General features: G+C 41.6%; 3 protein-coding genes across 3 annotated transcripts in view; 2 read left to right on the top strand and 1 right to left on the bottom strand.

Annotated features, from left to right (window-relative positions):
* Positions 1-653: 653 nt before the first annotated feature.
* On the top strand, positions 654-4,073 carry Plap (phospholipase A2 activator protein). Its single transcript, XM_071780609.1, has 6 exons — positions 654-953; positions 1,213-2,082; positions 2,182-2,512; positions 2,640-2,880; positions 2,978-3,414; positions 3,641-4,073. Exons 1-6 carry the CDS (start codon positions 817-819, stop codon positions 3,959-3,961), a joined length of 2,337 nt encoding a protein of 778 aa, XP_071636710.1. The 5' UTR covers positions 654-816; the 3' UTR covers positions 3,962-4,073.
* Positions 4,074-4,654: 581 nt separating this feature from the next.
* Positions 4,655-13,264, bottom strand: Mkp3 (Mitogen-activated protein kinase phosphatase 3). Its single transcript, XM_071780623.1, has 4 exons — positions 11,156-13,264; positions 9,966-10,151; positions 9,531-9,773; positions 4,655-8,112 (listed from the first exon to the last, which is right to left on the bottom strand). Exons 1-4 carry the CDS (start codon positions 11,541-11,543, stop codon positions 7,736-7,738), a joined length of 1,194 nt encoding a protein of 397 aa, XP_071636724.1. The 5' UTR covers positions 11,544-13,264; the 3' UTR covers positions 4,655-7,735.
* Positions 13,265-13,489: 225 nt separating this feature from the next.
* Positions 13,490-21,463, top strand: part of LOC139814395 (ATP-binding cassette sub-family G member 5) — a 39,437-nt gene continuing 31,463 nt past the window's right edge. Inside the window, exon 1 of the mRNA XM_071780620.1 lies at positions 13,490-13,727. The gene's annotated coding sequence lies outside the window, so the exon portion shown is untranslated. The remainder of the gene's footprint in view (positions 13,728-21,463) is intronic.

The following is a 21,463-nucleotide window of genomic DNA, read 5'->3' as shown; positions in this document are numbered from 1 at the left end:
GCACTTATATATTGTCCCATTTGTCCGTCCAAAACTATTATAGATTCGACACTCCCGACATTCGCGCACATCACGCGTTTTCAAACATGTTAAATTCGCGGTACGATTCAGCGGCAACTTCATACCGACGCCCGAGCCGAGTACGGCGCATTACGCATGGCACAAGTAAAATCTAAAAACTATTTTCGAGAAACAGCTTTTGCCATTAATCACTCATTGTCCCACTGTCCAGCATTGAACTCAACGTCTCCGGCATTCGCTTCGTGCGCGTTGAAACTTTTTGTCATCGACAGACGCGGAACGACTTTGGCGGCACCCTCGCGTCGATCACTGTGACGAGGATCAATCTGAAAAGCAATTCTCGTCTTGATCGCATAATCGACATAATAATATCTTCTAGTTCATATTATGTTCAATATTACCGATCCCGTACGTGGATACCCTTCTCCGACGCTCGGGATGTACCTCTTTTACAAGCGCGACGCAATTTCTTGGTGCGAAAGCACGGAGAGAAACGCGGACGATCCGACGAGCACGGAGGAGCGCTTTCGAACGACATCAAGATGGCGGCTGCGCGAGCCGTGCCGCACCGGTTGCGCGGACCGCGGTGTACGAGGCCGCGCGCATGCGCGACTCCGATTGTGCGTCTGTCATCGTGTCGCGGCTGATCGCGGATTGTGGAACAAAGGAGCGCGCGGCGAGAGGAGTGGGTCGTGGACGTCGTGGTCGCAGGTCGTGTGTGTCGCGCGAGCCTCGCCAAGTCTCGCGAAATTAACGGAAATCGACCGGAGAAACGTACACGGATCGCGCGCCAGCATGAGCAAGCCGCCGTACAAGCTGAGCAACGTGCTGCTCGGCCACAGCGCTGACGTGAGAGCGGTGACGACCTTCCTCGACGGCACCGTCGTGTCCGTCTCCCGGGACAAGACGGCGCGTGTATGGAAACCGACCGGGTTGGTAGAGTGCATACGTAGATCCTCCCACGGAAACTCCTAACCTCTCGATCTTTTCCCGATTTTCGATCCCTTTCAGCCGTTAAAAGAGAAAGAAACACGTTCCTCTGTGTACGCGAGGTTAGACGTACATGGACAAGATTTTAAACTGAATGTTGACGTTAAGAGTTACCTTTAATTGCGTTGAATTGTTGGGGATTATACCGTATAGTGATACACCGTGTTTAAAACATCTCACTGACGCTTAGAATTTTTGCAGGAGAGGCAACGGGTACGAGCAAACAGCGACGTTAACGGGCCATACTAACTTTGTCAATTCGGTGTGCGTTATAAATCCGTCGGAGAGAGATCCCAAGGGTTACATCATCACAGGCAGCAATGACAACACTATATGTGTCTATGTGGCGGATGAAACGGTGCCTGCGCATACATTAACGGCGCACCAGAATAATGTATGTAGTTTGAAGACCGGCAAGAAGGAGGGTACGTTTCTTTCGGGTTCCTGGGACCTCACTGCCAAGTTATGGGACGTGAGAGACTTGAGTAAACCGCAGCTAAACCTTGCGGGTCACACTGCCGCGGTATGGTGCGTAGCAGATTTATCGAACGGCAATATAATAAGTGGCTCGGCGGACAAATTGGTAATAGTATGGTCGAGGGATGGTTCGGTGCAACACAAATTAACGGGACATACCGACTGCGTTCGGGATATAGTTGATATTAAAGAGGACGAGTTTCTGACTTGCGCAAACGACGCCACTATAAGGCACTGGAACGCCAAGCTTGGGACCTGTTTAGGCTCTTATTGTGGTCATGAGAATTACATTTATAGTATAGCAGCTATCCCGAATGGTACATATGTCTATTCGTCTGGAGAAGACAGGACTATTAGAATATGGTTTAATGCGGAACTGCAGCAAACCATCGTTCTACCGACGCAATCGATATGGAGCATTGCTTTGTTCTCGAATGGCGATATAGTTGCCGGAAGTTCTGACGGGGCCGTTAGGATATTCTCATGTGATTCCGAACGATACGCAAATGCGGAAACGTTGGAGGCATTTGAGAAAGAAGTAGCGAATACAACTCTGAATGCACAGCAGGTAATCGGAGACATCAACGTAAAGGAGTAAGTACCCTTTATTTTGAATAAAATAACCTTTTATTCATACGTTATATTTTTTTTTATTTTTACTTGTAATCAGTTGTAATAAATTTTTATGTACAGTTTGCCAGATGCAAGAGTTCTCCTACAGCCTGGCCAAAGAGATGGCCAAACAAAAATAGTAAACGAAGGAGATGCAGTTAGGGCATACAGTTGGTCGCAAAGCGAACAACGATGGATAAAAATTGGTGACGTGATGGGTGCGTCCGGCGGTACCGCGGCCACCTCCGGAAAACAACTTTACAATGGCATAGAATACGATTACGTCTTTTCAGTCGACATACAAGACGGTGTGCCACCTTTGAAACTTCCTTATAATAAGGGCCAAGATCCCTGGCATGTTGCACAACAGTTTCTTCATGACAATAATCTCAGTCAATTATTTTTAGATCAGGTACAAATTTTTGAAAAGTATTTAATTTTCCATATAATGTCTAATTATAAATGTGATCTTATTTACTGCTATTAAAAAATCATTTATAAAATAGCAAATCTGAAAGAATGAAATTTGTATATTTCAGGTTGCAAATTTCATAGTAAAGAATTCTGAGCCAGCCCCCATTTTAAATGCTGGATCGCAATACGTAGATCCTTTTACAGGAGAAAACCGATACGTTCCCGGATCAGGAACATCGTCTAGTACACCCGATGTTAGTGCACAATCATCAACATTTAGTTCTTCCAATATACCTGCATCTCCCTCTTATATACCTCACTCGAGGTATTTAAAATTTGAACAGGCAAATTTAACTGCTATTTTGGGTAATTGAGACTTATTTAAGATGATTAGATACAATGGAAATGCAACATAATTTTGCATTATTCTTTGTCAGTAACGCTTTTATAAAATTAATTGCAGGAAAGTTACACGAGTTAAATTCTAAATTGGATACTAAACAAGAAAATGTATATAAAATACCAAAGGAGAAGGAGGATGCAATAAATGAACTTATGAGAAATTGTAATCAAGTGTCCGAGGAAGTTAGGACCAGCGCTATCGGCGCACTGAAGAGTCTTGTAGATTGGCCGAACGACACGGTGTTCCCAGTTCTCGATATAGCGAGACTCGCCATACTTCACAAAGAAGTAAACGATCAACTATGTACGGAGGAATTGCTACCAGTCATACGAAGGCACATAAAATCCGATGCATCTCGCTGCAATCAAATGCTCACCTTTCGTCTGATAGCCAATATGTTCCAGCATGAAAAGGGAGAAAAACTCGGTTTGGATTATAAGGATGAGATACTCAAGTCTCTGCTGGACCTACAGTCCTTTGGAGATAGACACAATCAGGTATGCCACACCAATTATTAAAATAATAATTAAAAATGAAAGAGAGATTTTTTTACGAGGGCCTACTCGCATGAATAATTGATAAAATAATCGTTATAAATGCAACTCTCTAAATATTATATACTTTTATACTTTAGTATGAAGTAATATTTTCCTGCATGAAAAACCGGAAACGGTATAAGATTTGCAAAAGGATGAGCTTACAAATTGCGATATTATATTACAGGTTGCAATATCGACTTACGTATTAAATCTGATCGTAGCGCTAAGTAAATATAATGACGCACCTGGTAGAACGAGAGCTCTAAATGTATTATTTACTATATTGCCTAATTTGCGTGACCCCGAGGCAATATTCAGAGCTTTAGTTGGACTAGGAACGTTATTAGCTGCTACACTAGATCCCAATGATCGTAATGAATTAATTAACGCTGTGCGACAATCCGAGACTGCTTTGAGTGTTCTTAGAACTCTATCAGAAAGCGATCTCAATACGTCAAACAAACTGGTAAACTGTTCCAAACAGATTATCGATTTAATTCTCTAAGCAGTGGGATACGCTGCTTGTAAAATTATGAAAAAAAATAACTTTGCACGTGTATCTATGTTTTGCAGCTCGGTTGCTCAATCGTAAGAAATAAATACATTTTTACAATTAACATTCATCATTTACATATACTACGCCCCTCCATATAGAACATCCAAAAAAATATAGATTTATATAATAAAAATAAATATCTTATTACAACGGTTACACTATTCTACATTTGCGAAATATATAAAGATGTATCTATATAATTTTATATAGATATTATGTTTTTTTTTTTTTAATTACACTATTTTTTTGTAAGATTAATAAGCAGTACCTGTAAATATAGTTTCTATTTATCCAATATATACGCAATTTATTGGTTAAATTCATACAATTAAAGTTTTAAATTAATATCTTAACAATTTATTTATGCTCAATTATTCATTACAACTGATCAAGATAAAGTTATTCGACATACATATTGACTGTTTCGGGACTAAGATAAAATGATATGTGCTTTAGTGCTTTTACGTACTTTTTTAATTTCTTTTGTCGTAAAGCATACATAAATATTTCTTAGTAAACGAACATGTTGTCAAGAGATACATAATACATATTTTTATAATATATATCGATAACACAAAATTCGAAGGAATTATTTCTCCAAATTTTATTATCGATTTTACATCAGAAGTACAAAAATGAATGAATTAACGTGTTTGCAATATAGGAAAAAATTAAAACGACTGTTACACATTCAGATAATAGAAATTGAATTAATTATTACTATTACCATGGCAGATATAATATCTCAACGTAGAGAAATGTGTACAACGCATATCTATTTCGTTTCATATCGTCGAACAAATTTGGAAAGTAAGAGACAAAGTTACCTGCATGGAATGTAAATGACCTGCTTAAGTGACAATCGATTACTTACAGTTTAAGTAAGATAAGTTGTATTTCTAATGAAAATTAGTTAAAATATATATACAACGATGAATATAAAATAATAATTTATATAATATACACATATATTTGATTAAATTTCTCGGGCACACGCACCCAGTAAACATACAACAGACAACAGTGTAATAGTAGAATATTGTTATTACATTAACGTCAAATATATATATATATATGTATATACATATATATATTTCGATAGTTATATATCAATTTACTCCCGCAATAGCCACGAGTTATTAATTACCGCAACTGTTGCAGTTAATTATTACACCAAAAATAACATTCATTTGTATACACTCATATTAACTTCAATTATGCTCAATGAACGATACATATAGTAGTAGATGAAAGATAGTTACAGTGTCAGGCCATTTTGGCTCGGGAATGTGAATGCATTTCTTTTCTTTTATAAAAATAACTTTCAATATATATCTGAGATCTGTAAGATAATAGAAACAGTGCTGATTCATACAATTCAGAATCCAATTTAGCGCACGAGTTATTACTAGCAATGTATAACTAGATGCGTTTTCATACGAATGCACAGGCCCAACGTCCTCGTGTAGAAAAGTATCTATGTAAAAAATCCGAAGTTGCTCTGATGCAAAAATGTAACGTGCAGGAACCATTATCTTTCAGATTTCTGTATGTAACAGTGACGACGGAGTCTGCTTGACAATAAGATCAATTTCCGATATTTGAAAGCGTTACTTTAATATTATAGTAACATTTATCTCAGGTAAAAAAACAATTGTTAAAACGAAATTAATAAAAAACTTTAATTTAAACATTTAAACATTACATATAAATATATCAAGAAATCAACTGTGACGAAACCAATGAGGAAATCAGAGTCCGCATAGGACTCCATATTGAAAGCTTTGGCCCATCAAGGGCTGTGATGTAACGAAACAAGAGATGTTGAGATTTTTATAAAATAAGATCTTTAAAAAAAATCAGAGCACCTTTCTACAAACATTTTTAGTAGGCTAAATATACCTACTATTAATAATAGCATACTAATTTCAGTAATTTCAAAACCATGCCTTCCGAATTGATAAAGAACAAGATTTTAAAGTAACGCCTTCATGCACCATATCTGAGTAACTTGGACGCAAGTTCCTTTAACTCCGTTAAAACCAGTGACAAGCCTAGTTTTTCTTATGAGCAGGAGAGAGAGATTCGGAATGCCCTACAGAAATGCACTGATTCCTAAGATGTGTCCTCTCTTAAACTTAAGTTACTGGCATATGTACCTGAGGCGACGTGCATATACCTTTCGCGCATTTCGAAGGTCAGAATGCATTGAGGCAATTACCCGATGTAAGTTACTTTATAGTGTGTTGAAAAACTACATCGAAAATTACTCGTTACAAATGTCGAGTTTTACTTTTTACATAAACTATAGTTGACTATAGTTGAGTAGAAGCTCAGTGGCGGATTTAAGAATCAGTTGAACGGAACTTCGGCCTTTACTTGAGCCAGACTTTAAAAATGCTAGTTTCCGAAAGAAAATATCTGCGCTTTCTTAGTAGCTTACGCGAATATCACGACTAAATTATCGTTTTTTTTTTTATCGATTTCGCGAAACTTTAAATTCGCCCCTGTGTGTATAGAACCTCCCTTAATTTTGTACCACAAAATTTAGCATACTAAGCGGTGATGTTTATCTTCGACTACTTTTAATTGCCTGGTGGGAACTCGTCGTTTAGAGATTACTTCGCGCATGAAATATCGCTTGCAGTAAAATAAACACAGCCTCATTAATTGAAGGATTTGGGGAAAGAAGTATTAAAATATATATATGTATATATATATATATATGTTCTAGAGCTCTCTTGAGGTATGGCGGTATGCATTATTACCTCGCAAATACACAGTGCTTGAATCCGATATATCTCGCATACCGTTTACAATCATACACGCTAAAGGTTTCTCAAAACTTGGAAGCATAACATCAGAATGTACAATTACAATTGCGCGACTGTTGCGCGATGAGAAATTACGGGATCTTGTTTACAAAATACTTTCAATGTCCTTTGCTGCCACAACAATTCAGAAAAGAGCATTATAAACGTTGCTTCTTCTTTTTTTTACAGAAGGGCATTAACAGCCATATCGTTTACTCTTTCCCTAAGTCACAACACGACTGCATTATATTAGCGTGATTCGACGGCGTAACATAACGTGCCCAAATTTTCGTAAACGAAAATTTCAAGATAAACAGGCATCGTCGCTGCAGGAATATATCGAAGCATATTATTACTGAACGCGTATGCTGAAAAGCTAATCGTCTAACGAAGAGATAATTTCTTTTCTAATTGATATATATATTTCTTTCTCAAGTATTAATCCCCTCATTCCTAAATTGTCTCTAAATTTTGGCAAAGGTATTCGTATATTTTCTTCTATACGTTGAGTATTAAACAAGTGTTGCGATACGCACGCGTATCCTTGGAAACTAATCCTTTTAAAACTCAATTTAATCAGAATTTAAATAATTTATATATCTTTAATAAACGTAGCTGTACGTAGCTACACCAGGAATGAGAGGCTCGAAAGAAACGAGAAATTACGAAAGGGAAGTGTCGGCGCGGTAACTAACTTCGGATGCCTCTAAAATCTACATCTCGGCACTCCCCAAACGCGTCTGTATATTCCATTTCATCTGGAAATATACCGCGGAGGGGGCGGACTTCAGTGCTCGTCTCGCATATCAAAAATGATAAAGCGCATTATCATAACCTTCGATCAGGATTTCCCTGATAATGCGTACGACGGAGAGACCTAAAATTTGTATTGGGTACCCCCAAGTTCGTTTCATTCGGCCGGTGTGCTTGCCGCCCACCTGTCAAACTCGATTCCCGAGTCGGGACTGAGTCCCAGATCAATGGGACTCAGGAAGCTGGGCGCTGGACAATTGCAGGGCCCATTGGGTCGACATGCTCCAATGCACCTCTGGTCGTTACTTTTGTTTTCTCCCCCTCGGTCCCTCAACTCCTGCTCGAAGCTGTGCAACTGCTCCATAAAGTGAAAATTCGGTGAAACATTGGACTTTCTACTACGTACTAGGTTGAAAGCATCGTTCAGGCTGAGGCTGCACTTGTGCATGAGATAAGCCACGGTGATCGTGACAGATCGAGAAACTCCGGCCAAACAATGTACCAGCACTCCCTTATCTGAGTTCCGTGCCTCCTCTGAAAAATACGTGACACATCGCGATTTTAATCCTACAGTTAACTCGATCAATTATTACACTGATATTTAACATTTATTTGCCATATTTCACGCAATAAGCAAAATATAAGCTTATTTTATAATGCCTTTCCAAAGTACGTAACGCGGATTTCTTGAATCAATTGATATAGGAAGATTGAAAAAAATGCGATATTTTAATATTAATTTTGTTGAAACATTGAGATGCAACATCATTATTTGAGAGCTATTATGCAGAGTGTCCTAGACCTGCCACCCGTTAATAGCAGATACCTGAGATCCTAATAGAATTTTCGTCTCAAAATGATCTCCGGTACCTGCCATACCTGATGACAAGTGGCACGGCAGGTCGTGAACGAAAATCCTAATACCAAAATGCCGAGGCTATAATAATAGTTTTTAAATGAGAAAACTTCTTTAAACACTTCTCATTTAAAAACTATTATAGCCTCGGCATTTTGGTATTAGGATTTTCGTCTCAAAATGATCTCAGGTATCTGCCATTAACAGACCTGGGTAGGGCAGGTCTGGGACACCCTGTACAATGAAGATTATATGAATGGGAGATGCTAATTAGTGATTACGTCAGCTACTATTCTTCGATATATTCAATGCTCATTACTTAGAAAATTATGATGGAAATGCTAAAGAAAACAATGCGTATCATGACGAATTCGTTTAAATGGCGCTAACAAAGGAAAGTCGGATTGCCAACATTGCAATGCGTCGGGACAGTCAAAAGTGCCAGACCGGCTCAATAGCAGTGCCAAACCTCGCCATTCAGGCTTAAGTATAGCTCTCGGCCTAACCGGACATCCGTTGTTTAATTGTCTAGTGCGGCTTGCCCGCCACGTGGGAAAGTTTCTATTTAGGCGAACCTATTTATAAGAATGCCCCTTTCAGAAGTTGCGCGGGGACCTTCTTAAACAGGAAATCCTGTTTAAGAAGCGGTCAGAACAAGATTTTGACGCGGAAAAAGCTCCGATGCGGTAAATAAAGTTCACATTATTCGCGCATTCTCATGTACGTATGTTAAAATAATATGGGACGTGAAAAATGTTGTATCAAGAAAATCTTTCTTTGCTGATATATAACACACGAATTTACTTGAATTCTAGATATTATATATCACTGTTATTAGCATAATTTTTATAGTGAAGCACGCATGTGGATAACGAAATATTCATTGATTAAGAATATAAAATATCAATCAATAAGCTGAGAATTTTCTTTTTCGCGAGAAACGCTTGCTTTTTTTACGTTTCATGTAACGAGTTAAACAAATACACTACCTACAAAAATGCTTACAAAAAGCAATTTATTTTAAAAATAATTCTTACTCGAATTTACATAGTTTTTTCAATAAAAATGCTTCACATATCGGCATGCTGTCACTCACCTATAAATTGAATCGCCTGCGGGAAGAAACTAGCCAAGTTCTGACTCCAGTGATCGCTTATCGGTATCTGCATGTACTTTATTGAGCCGCCACTTTCAAATACGTTTGGCAAATCCGGTGTCACATTGAGTATGTACTGTATCCTGTGCCGCGCTAAAGACTCGCGATCCTCACTATTGGCCGCGTTACCGAGATACAAATGAGGTAAAATTTCCACCGGAAAATCTTTATCTTCCTCGGGACCTGTGGAATACGGAAACACGAATTCATTATTATTATTATTATTGTATTACAGTTTTCTCTATCATCATATTCTATTTTTACATTATAGTATTATATTATTTATGTATTATATTGTTTTTTATTAATACAAATTATCGTTACCATGATTCTATTCAACTACAGTAAGAATATATACACTAAATATCTGCTCACCAATTGAATCACACGTGCTGTCACTGTCAGAATCTGAATAAGATCTGGTTGGTGGAGCAGATATTCGAAGGGATCTAAGGCCCATTAATTCACCATCGTTATTGTCCTGACCTGGGTCACATTCATTAGTGGCTTGACTACCTTCGCACCACTCTGGATATTTATCTTTAAATGCTTCAAAACCACCTATAAATAAATATAATAAGGTAATAATAATTATTTGAGATCAAAATCTATTTAAGTGGGTCAAAAACTTTCTAACACGTATATTTGTAAAATTTAAGATATGTATATGATAATTTTATTCCACACGATAAAAAAAAGTATCAATATTTTCAAATTTCAATTCAATAACTTGCTAAAATTTTCAATAAACTCTTCAGTAATTAATTGACTTGGAAATTAAATTTTGCATATAATAACATTCAGAAAATTTTAATAATCACACAAACACGTTCATAACTCTTCAACATTTGCATTTTCTTCAAATACTTATTAACAAGATTATGAAACAAAATTATTAAATAAGAAAGCAATATTTCTATTTTGCGTACAATGTACATGTATTAATACATTTGCAATCAGTAAATTTCTCATGTCAAAACAAAACGTTGAATGACTGAATAGTTTTATCTAAAGCCTGATAAAGGCTGGCTATAGAATTAAGTGTCTGGCTCTACTGGAATGCCTCCCACATAAATCAATATTTCATTCACAACCAGTCTCTATGCTTTGACTGTTACTTCTGAAAGCCTTTCTATACCACAGGTACCATTGCTGCCTGCGCACATACATATATGTGACAACAAAATCATGTGAATGTGCAGAGTTATAATTAGCAATTATCCTGTCCTGTTTAATAGTTAAATTTAGAAACATCTATTAAAATCACGCCATTAATTACACAAATTGGTTTCTAAAATATTGTCTCATAAACATAATAATTTAGCAATAATTGGAATATTGATATTGGTTTGTTTGCAGGTCTCAAATTCACATTTACATTCAATTTATCATTCGGGAACAAAACAAACGAAGGTATTCCAGCACTCCAAATACAAACACTTTACGTCTGATTAAAATAGCGTTTAAAATGTCAAACGTTTAAAATGTCAAATTATATCTGCAATCCTAATGGGAATCGAATTATAATGGGATTACGTCATGGGGTAAAAATTGATCTCCCTTACCGATTAAAGCGGCAACGTTTCCACCGCTGCTCTTAAGTCTCCGGCTCAAAACTTGTAAGGTTTCACCCTGATGACCTGCATCCGTCGAGTCGCCGATTAGTACAAACGTCCCCCTTCTGTTCTCGTCCCCGCACAGAAACATCTCCACTCTGTTTCTCAGATCTAAGCACCGTATCGTGGACAAGAGGTCCACTTTACCAGCAGCCAATCTTCGCAGCATGATACTGGGTATGGTCAAAGGTACCGAGCCTCTTATGTGGGCATCGGAAAAGTCGGAGTGTGCCCTACAGTCCAGAATAAGAAGCTTGTTGGGACCATCCTGCGATCTCAATTCACCGAACAACCATTCCGGACCGAGAAGGTCCTCTTCCATTGCGCTATCAGGCATCTCGAGTCTCTTTTGTACCCTCGCGCGCACCGTTATGTTTCGTGGTCCTTTGCGTCCTCTCCGGGACAAACGCCACTTGTAATCTGTCCACTCGTAATCAAAACAGCTTCCGAATCTAAACGTTGCGTTCAGGTCACTGTTTATGTTTCTCCCATAAATAGAGAGATATTCTTGAGCCTCTGCACCATCGAAGTGCCGTCATCGCTGGACGCGGCGCCTTCGACGAACGATCGACGATAAACGGCAAAACTGTGTCGGAGGTCGGAGCGTCGCGTCGTTACTCCGTCAAGACGATTCTCGCTCGTTGTCACTTGAGAAGCCTCCGGGGTAACGGGGTAACTAACTAGCACGATACCACCGAGTCCACGTCCACGGTGCAACACGCCCGCGTGTCAGAATTATATCGTCCGCCGCCCGTTCGGACCCGAGTGAGTCGTCAGCCCTGTCGCACGTTCTCCAACAGAAGCGAGTGAACGAACCGAGAATGTTGTCCGTGGCGAGGTGCGTGCACAGGCACACACACGCGCGTCTCCCTAGGCGCGTCTCCCGCGATTAATATTTAACTGGATATGATATAACTGGATACGAAAATGGCACTTGGAGTTGAGTGGCGGATATACGCGTTCCCCGGACGCCTCATCCGGAGAACGATCGCGCGCGACGTTCGCCCGTCGACGGCACGAACGACCGACGGGTTCTCAGGTTCTCACGCGTTGCCATCATTTCCTGCGATACTACGCCGCGCTGCGTATGTTACTCCGCCTTCTCCTCTCGCTTCTCTGCCGTCGCTGCCGCCGCCACCACCACTATCACCAGCACCACCACCAGCACCAGCACCACCACCACCGTCACCGTCGCCGTCGCCGTCGCTGCCGCAGCCGCCACTGTAGCCGCCGCCGTCGTCGTCGCTGCCACCGTTACCGCCGCCAGCTCGTCCCGGTTATCGATCTCCTCGTGAATCAAGACGACGCGACCAATTAACGGCACGGCTGCTGCAAAACGTTTACGCGTCCCGTGCGGCGGCAGATGCATGTGCATGTCCGTCCGTACGCGACCGCCGCGCTCGCTCCTCACTGCTCCTCACTGCTCCTCACTCTATCTCGCGCTCACCGACCCTCGGGCGCTCGCGCGCGAGCTCGCCCCGTCGCCCGCCCCGCGGGGCCGCGCGCGGGCACCGATCGTTCCATCCTTGTCGCGCGTTCATTCGCGCGCGCACCGCGAACCGCCGCGCCGCCGCACCGCGCTTTCGCCCCCACCTTCAGAGCGTAGGCCCGCCGTCAGCCGTCACGCACACCGCGCACACGCTGGACCGCGTACGCGCTCACGCTCCCGCGACCACCGTACCGCGTTTCCGTATCCGTCCGATCGGATCGGATCGGCCACCAACTGCTACTACTCCGACCTCCGGCGTGTCGACGACCGTCTCCTCCCTCCCGCTCTCTCACCCGAGTCCCTCCAGCATTGCCTCCGAGATCCGGAATTCCTCGGCCGAAGGGACGCCGGAGCCTTCGCAACGATCTGAAGTATGTCACGAATCTCTTCTACCTGCCTGCCTTCTTCTTCCCGCGCTCTTCCTCTCTCTCACTCTCTCTACTTGTTTCGTCTTCTCCTTTCTCTCTCTCTTTCGTTTCCTCAGGTTCTCCTATTGTTTTCACTGATTCGACTTTTGTCCTATCGCGCTCACTCGTCGCAGGCCACACCTTACGAACGTCCGTTCGTCGAAGAATGGAGCGACGGCGCTCGGTACGTCGCGCGCAGGGGTGAGACGCGGCCGGCGCGCGCGACGCGATTCGCCGGCGGTCACGTGAGCCCGCGCGGCCGGCCAATCGCCGCGCGGGCTGACGTCAGTTCATTGACAAAAGATGTTTCCATTAACGAGGCGTGGGTAGAGGCTGGGTCGGGGGTCGGTGCTGACTGAAGTCGCCGTTGAAGCGGCTCGGAGTGCATGGCTTCGCGGCGATGAAGGGGAATGGCGGCGGAATGGGCCACCGCACGTTCTACACGCGCGCGCTCTCTCACGCGTGCGTGGGCGCGTATTATCACAACCCGCGTAAGGAGGGGAGAAGCAGAGAGAGAGAGAAAGAGAGAGGATATACACCGCTGACATGCACGCACACTGGCGTGCACGTGCTGCTCCGCCAACAGGGCCGAACATCGACGATCCCGTCACCCCATGTTAGTTAGGTTAGTTCCTTCTCGATCCTACTCTATACCCTTCCGTCTCTCTCGCGATCGAATCAATATCACCACTTTCCTCCCGTTATCTATTTACCGCATATATACCGCGTGTATGCATGTCTATATAATGAACTCTTCCGTCACGCTCATTGTCGAACGTGTCTGGACTTGTCGCGCGTGCAACGTGCCATTGTCGCGACGTATATATATATATCCGGATCACCGATATTATCCGGCGTTCAATGATTCCCGACCTCGTCGCGGATATACAGGGTCTATTTGTAAATGGACATAATTATCGTCGCGGCGTCTGTCCGCGATCGATAAGTCACGATGTCGCGTGTTACGCGATGGTGTAATTCGCCCGTAGTATAATCTAAATCCGTGCAGCGCGCGTAGTACGACGAGGTACACTAATGATTTCCCGGATATACATATATACGACGAGAAACAATGACCTCTCCGTCTCGCGGGATCAATCCCGACTTCATGGAAGCGCACAATAGGCTTCTAATATAAACCCGTGCTCCAATATCGGGTGTAGATCTCAAAGGAGCCAGAATTACATTTACAATGATTGTAGAAATTATATAAAGCGACTAGCGCGCACAAGAATAGAAGTTCAGAATAACCTAGGAAAGAAGAGAGGAAGATTCTCGTTCGGGGATTGGAAAGAAATTTTCAAAATAGAAATAATTATCCTTTTATCACTTGGAAACTTAAGTGAACATGGTATTAGCCTGTGTATTTATAGAAAAGAGTAAAAAAAAGATATGTTAAAAGATTTAGAAGTGTAGACTATAAAAGTATAGATATATAAATAAGATTTAATAGTAAAGTACAAAAAATATTTAATAATTGTAACGTTCATAATATCGAATGACACTAGGAAGCTTGACTTTATAAACAATCTATTAATAGAAGCTGCAACGCCGTATTGAATTATTAATTGAAATGTATTACATTGTATTGCAATATATTACCAGGAATCTATTATTGTTGATAGAGACAAACATCACAAATTGTCAATAGGGCAAAAAGTTCACATGAATAACCAGTTTTATTCTCAACTTTTGTTCTCCATCAGTTATATACAGGATGTTTTAATTTGATACACGTGCGAAAACTGAAATTATTTATCTTTAAGAATTACCCAGTGTGAACACGAATGATTATAATCGATTGCGAGAGAAAGGGATTCTAATTAATTACAGCTTGGAAACGCGAATGTGTGTAACAAAATTTTAATTTCTAGGCAATTTTATGCGAGCTTTGACTCTTGACTCATAGCATACGTAGCAAAACGTTGAAAATTATGATCTTCAGAATCTCCGTGGGTGGATAGGTCCAATTAAAAATCGACAAAGGAAAGACTGATTTCAATCTTGAATGAATTTTTGCCAAATCCGCCTACGTTGTCGGGTGCTCCGTACACCGTTATAGATATTACGATTGCAGTTGCGAAAGGGTTTGAAGCGAAATACGCGCGGGAGGATGGCAAAATATGCCATCGAGTGATACGGCCTTGGCCCTTGCCGTTTACACCAAGTCCCCGTCCTCGGCCTCGCCCGTTCATCGCTGCTCGGCTCAGCTCGGCTCGGCTCGCTCGTTTGTTCTCTTTCACCCTGATGGCAGGAGGGGACGACAGCCTATCAGACGACTGTGCCAGGCGTAGGTCGGCATTCCATTCATTTGGACGGCTGTCGTTGAAGATTTTCGCGTTCGATCACACGGCCGCCGCTTTAATCGCGCTTAAGCGCGCGCGCGCGCTCTCTCTCTCTCTCCCTCGCGAGGGTGAAGGACAGGTTGAGGGTGGGAAATAGGACAGAGAGCGAGAACGATGCGGGACACGAGAAAGGGGGTAAACAGAGGGGAATGGGAAAGGGCCGCGGGCGTCTGTGACCTTCCGCGGGTATCCGGACGCGTGCCGACGATGTGGATTCGATCCGCGTGGGTGCCGGGTAAGGTGAGCACCCGACCGTCCTTCCACTCGCGCGCGCGCACCCCTCTCACCCTAACGCTCAATAACGCTCGGATAGTTAGCGGAGGCTTTAACATTAAAGCAGAAGAAGGAAACTGCACTTGTAGTCGAGAAAGCTCGAATCCGTTGGTTCGCTTGATATCGATTTCCGGCGTGATCGGCTCGCCGAGGGTGACTCATCGAGTCTGCATGAAGAAGGAACGGAAGGGGCGACGGGATAGAAACATGCGATGTGTGCGACTTTTCTTAAAGAGAAAAAAGTAAAGGATGATTTTCGATATAAATTATAAATTTATATAAATTGTTTCTGTCACACCATTGCAGTAATTTGAAACTAAACATAACGGATCTAATTTACAAAATGGTGTCTAATTAAAGACAGTGAATATTTCATATTTATGCTCTCCCTCTTTTTTTTATGCCACGTAATCAAAACCTTGCAGTTTTCTTTTTAAAAAGGCGCGTATATAAAAGAGACATAAAACATATAAATATTAATTCCGCTTTGTGCGGAATTTCACTTTTCAATTTTAGTCTCGTAGAACTATCTGTCAGAGATGCTGTATGACACACGACATGACGCGACGCACTGAAATTCCGCTATATCAGGCACTATAAACAGAATTTATATCTAGACATAAATCTAGCGCGGTGGAAATGTCAAATATCGGGAAACGTGAATGTTGTACAAACTAGTACCTAGGTATACAAACGCTTGTGCATCTAATAATGTTTTCTCGTATAATAATGTTCAGAGCGCGTTTTGATGCGTCACAATGAAACGCGTGGGAGCAGCGCGGGAAGAATCCTAGATGGAAATAACAGTGCAACATGGCTAATTGTGAGACAAACGTAGACGATTATTGTACGTCGTTGGCGTATATTTCCTACGCCAGCTGTTGCGAAACTCGCAATTAAAAATTAACGGAAGAGATCGGACGTGGGCGGGTCGCCTCTATTGGTACGCGGCGAAAGGTCTTGCACGATGAATTAGTAACGAATCTCATTGGAGAGTAGCGATGCAAAATTCATGACTCGCTCGCTCGAATGCCTCTAAAGATGATTCCGGGGAAATTATGTTATTTGATTACACAATGTAATTTATATATTCCTCGCTGCGCCGGATTTAACTTGTGCCATGCGCGTCCGCGACGTCGACGTCGACGGCGCGTTCTAAGGACGCGGAGGAGTCGCTGGTGGGACGACAAAATCCTGCTTTGCTGACTGGATTGTTTTTACATTAATATTTTCCATTAAAACGAACTGAAGAATTTTATTAAATATTACAGCCACGTCACGGGAAACGCCTACGCGCATTAATCCCGGCAATGTATCAGAAAAACGGTGCTTCCAACGGTAGTATATTTAGCGCATTTTCACGCATTGATTTTTTTTTTTTTAATCGAGTATAACGAGGCATCGTAGAGAAGTTGTTCAAAAAGACGTTAAGTGTCAAGATAACAAAGTAAAAAGATAGTATCGTAAAAATCGTACGCAGCTTGCTTTATCTCTCTCTCTCTATCCATGGATATGAACATAATTAATATGCAATTGTAATCTCTAAATAATTTTATATTATCGGCGGAGATAATTCTTATCGTGGGGAATTTGGGGCTCGACAAGAAACGAGGTTTTTCTTTTGATAACTACGCCCCCGTACACTCGTGACATATACGTCCGCTATAGCGATACGGTATTGTGACACGATATAGTGGCGTCATACCTCAATCGTGACCTTTCCAAAAATAAAGTACTCTCATTCGCTATCACCTGCTATCCGGTGTCAAGCCTGGGAATATACCATTCCGTTCGTGTGTGTATGTGTGTGACGATGCAAATCCTGACGTTTCGCACGTGGGCGTATAAGCGAGCGGTGTACGCTATGTGTAGAAGGATTGTCACTGTTACGCAATTGCGAACAGTTAAACCGAAGCATTTTGTGCAAACAGCGATTCCCGCGAAGCCCCGTAATCCGCGCGCGCATTTGTAAAAATGTCATTTTCAACTTCAAAAGGCACACACGATTGCCCGCGACTGAAATTTATCCCTCGGAAAGTAACTTACACGAACGACAGCTAGAATCGGTCTCTTTGTGATGTCATTTCCGTTTTAAATGACATTTCGCGGTTACTAATAGGTCAGCAGGTATTTATAAGTTTGGTTTTTTACAGCGACATTACGTCTAAAAACGGCGCTTTGTCGAGTCGTAATTAGCTCGGAGTGGACAATCAACATTGAAACTGATGCAATCGGATCAGAGGTTCTCGTTTTCGCGAACATTTCTTTTTTAATGAGAAAAAAACGTGTTAAATGGCAATTTTCCTAGAAGTGAACTTTTTATCTCGTAAATGAAGATTCTTGGAGAAAATCTTTCAACTATATTCTCGCGTATATTATCTCGTTTTCAAGTGTTCTCTATAATGTGGCAAAGTGTTTATCAAACGATAACAGCATTAATTATCAATCGTTTATGGACGTTGATGCTGAATCGAGACTAAGTAGCCTATTGACTTTAAAATGAAGTCACGCGTAAACTGACATGTTTGCGATGTTGCAATCGAACATTCGCGTTAAATCTTATAGCCTCGTTCGTTTTCACGAAGCTGCTACTTTCCCCCTGATGACCATCGTAAAACGACAAACATAGACAGTAGACATTAAACCTATAATTAAACAGTAACGCGTTACTTACAAAAGAAAACGTATATTAGTAAAGATAAGCGAGTTTTCGCATAGACGGATGACATAATTACAATAATAAAACATCTTTTTTAACTTAAAAAGTAATTATTATTGATATTTTATACTTCTACAATAATTAAGATTCAATTCCAAGTTTAGAGAATTAATATCAGGATTGGTAGCTTAAGAGAATGAAAATTAACTGGTTTTTCGTCGATTTAACATCAGCCTTTCTACTCAAATGATTAGACTCAATTCAAGGTCCAGAATGAAACGTTTCTATTTGGGCAATTAAACATCAAGTAAGGAATCTCTCTTGGCTTGTCGGCAAATCGTCACTCTACAATATAGATACTCCGAGATATAATTCGCTAGCGGTCTATAAAACTGTCGTGCCATTTCTGTCGCGTCCAGGCTTATTTAAGCACTTTGTAATAATCTCGGTTATCGATTATTTATTTAAGCAAATTAGAATACTATCAAAATATCGCGGCACGTGTATGGCTCTCTAACGAGATCAGGATTTTCGCGGTGTATAATAGGTAGCGGAGATTTATAAATAGGATGTAGAGTGCATCCCACGTTGTCGTTTTACGTCATGATAAATATCGCGCGTCAATTCCGGGCTCAATCGCGAGATGAACGTACGTACGTATACGTACGTAAACGAAAGGGAAGCCGCGCGCGCGTGGCGCGTTACGTATACGTTACAAGCGCCGATTACGACAGGTACGATAATGCGTACGGCGGGTTGACGTAAGCGATAGACCCGTCTGCATGATGACCTTAACAGGTGTGCGCGTACTTAATAGGCATGGCCATTATTTCGCGATGAAGTCGGAAGTCCCGGGCTCGCGGGTGTTACCCAATCACGAGTATAAGCTCCGCGCTCCGCACGCGCGTGCATGCGTTTTCGCGTATTTTTCTCTCCACAGTCCTACGCTCTTAGGATACTACGGAGGGATACTGCGTGGGCAGCCACACGCACGCGGTATGCTGACACAATAAAATATAAAAATATGATGCACGAGACGCGAGAGAGCGAGATATGAGATATAATATCGCCGAGACACGCGCGATAAGATAATAACCGCAGGAAGTAACCAATTACAAAGTACACGTGACTAAAAGATAATACAGATGCGTGGTCGTGTTGCATAATACAGTAGTAAAAGCTGCACACTTGTCGTGCGTTCTTTATTCACGTATTTCGCGCGTTCGCGGCTCGATTCACTCGCAAACGTTTTTCACATTTGTGCCATTTGTGGGCTTGAAAATCGCTTGTCCGCGAGGAAATTAACAAAAGTGACGAAACAACAAATGCTGTTGACGTTTTCATTTTTAGCTGTTTTAAAAACTGAATGTAGTTTCATTTTAAAATGGGAGAGAAATATAAAGAGTAAATTTGTTTTGTTTTCTTTGTATATAATATTTAATGTTTTTCATATTTAATCTATACATTACACATTTTTCTATACACATTTCTGCCATTTATGTTATTTGCAATTTCTACGATTTCTGTTTGCCAATTTTTAATTTCGCAGAACTCCCACGATCATATGAGGCTTTTATTATATTATGCTGTTTATTTTACTCTCGCAACTGATCAAATATTACTTTAAATTTCACAAACGTCATTTGTCTTTCATTTAATCGCAATTTTCGGTAAAACAATCTTGGTTATAATTTTTCCTCGTTACATTATTCCTCATTACGTTATTCGATACGTCTACTTGGGTGCTTCCTATTCAGTGGAAAAAGGCTGTCTAATTTTGACATTTATTTGTTTAACATAACACCCGTCCTTCGTAATAAATTCAACGCTCATGTGATATTTAATCTTCTGATAACAATCGTTCCGCAATTCCCATTAACTCGCGCTCTTATTTACGTAGTCCGTGAAATTAATTAATTACGTTGCAAAATTAATTCCTTCGTCGCCGAGCCAGGCGCCCAGGCGACGTTAACAAGATTAGCCGCGAAGAATCGCTGTCGTAGCTCCGTCGACGTTATTTACCGTATAGCCAATAGATAGCACATAGAGACATGCATGGGCAAGGTCGGTTGGAAGCTATAACTGGTTTTCATAATTTATTACGATTCCCTCGTGTGCCCCGCGCTCGGACCCTCCTGTTTCATTCATCGTAAGGAAAACGTAAAACGTAATGTAATGAAGAATCGTTGGCCTATACGACGCGTCCGCGCTCGCTCGCTCGCTCGCGCGCGTACACGTGCAAGAGCTCTTAGCAAGAGGTAAGATAGTAGTATTTCTACTCGTGAGTCCATTCAGACGTTTCCGTCGACCCAATCTACCGTTACATTCTATGAATCGGAAACGTCGGCGATAAGGCACGTTTATGTGGTTTTCTTTTATTGACTCACGTCTCGCGCGGCAGCCTCGCGCCTCATTGAATATCGACGCGACGCTCTCGCGACGAAAACGACGTTGAAAGGCCCTCCGTAGGAATAAATACACGTCGTGACAACGTGACGGTATCCGCGAGGAATCATTTTACGGGCGATTTGCCCGATTCTGCACGTCCGCCCGGATCTCCTCCTCCGTGCCACGCACGGCGACTTGGCGTATACGCACGTATTTTTAAACGATGATCTCAGTGCGCGAACGCCGCTGTCGTTTAATCGCGCGATAACTGACCCGCCGCAACGTGCTACCGTAACGAAGAACCGTCGGTTGCAGATAACTTGCCACGCTGCTGAGGTCGTTCAAGTACGAAACGGAAATCGAATGATTGTGAAACCTGATAGGGGGACAGGGAAATCCGCGAGATTGACTTGACGCGCTTGCCGAAGAACTTGAGAAAATTAATCTCAAAGTCGTGGATATTAGATTTACATGGATTCGAAGAACTAGTAGCTTAAGAAAATTAATTTAATCTTATTATCTAGAATCATGAAAATTGGTTTAACTTTTCTTCGAGTTCTTGGGCAAAGCGATTTAATGACTTCTGCGTTGAATTTTACTTTTGGACAATCTGAATATTGTCAGCAAATGGAAAGTTTCCAATGTTTTTTTTATTTTTCCAAAATGTATACGTCAGCATTCACTATCAGTGAACGT

Source organism: Temnothorax longispinosus, chromosome 6, assembly GCF_030848805.1.
Source record: "Temnothorax longispinosus isolate EJ_2023e chromosome 6, Tlon_JGU_v1, whole genome shotgun sequence".
Classification (NCBI taxonomy): domain Eukaryota; kingdom Metazoa; phylum Arthropoda; class Insecta; order Hymenoptera; family Formicidae; genus Temnothorax; species Temnothorax longispinosus.
Note: the sequence above shows the minus strand (reverse complement) of the source record. Positions and strands in the feature narration are given on the sequence as shown.

Excerpts from the sequence above, each read along its gene's own strand:
- Plap (XM_071780609.1), top strand. The coding sequence starts at position 817 with ATGAGCAAGCCGCCGTACAAGCTGAGCAACGTGCTGCTCGGCCACAGC. Across the intron at positions 954-1,212 it reads CGTGTATGGAAACCGACCGG|GAGAGGCAACGGGTACGAGC; the intron begins GTTGGTAGAGTG and ends GAATTTTTGCAG. Across the intron at positions 2,083-2,181 it reads GGAGACATCAACGTAAAGGA|TTTGCCAGATGCAAGAGTTC; the intron begins GTAAGTACCCTT and ends TTTTATGTACAG.
- Mkp3 (XM_071780623.1), bottom strand. The coding sequence starts at position 11,543 with ATGCCTGATAGCGCAATGGAAGAGGACCTTCTCGGTCCGGAATGGTTG. Across the intron at positions 10,152-11,155 it reads AAACGTTGCCGCTTTAATCG|GTGGTTTTGAAGCATTTAAA; the intron begins GTAAGGGAGATC and ends ATTTATTTATAG. Across the intron at positions 8,113-9,530 it reads GCAGGCGATTCAATTTATAG|AGGAGGCACGGAACTCAGAT; the intron begins GTGAGTGACAGC and ends CGTATTTTTCAG.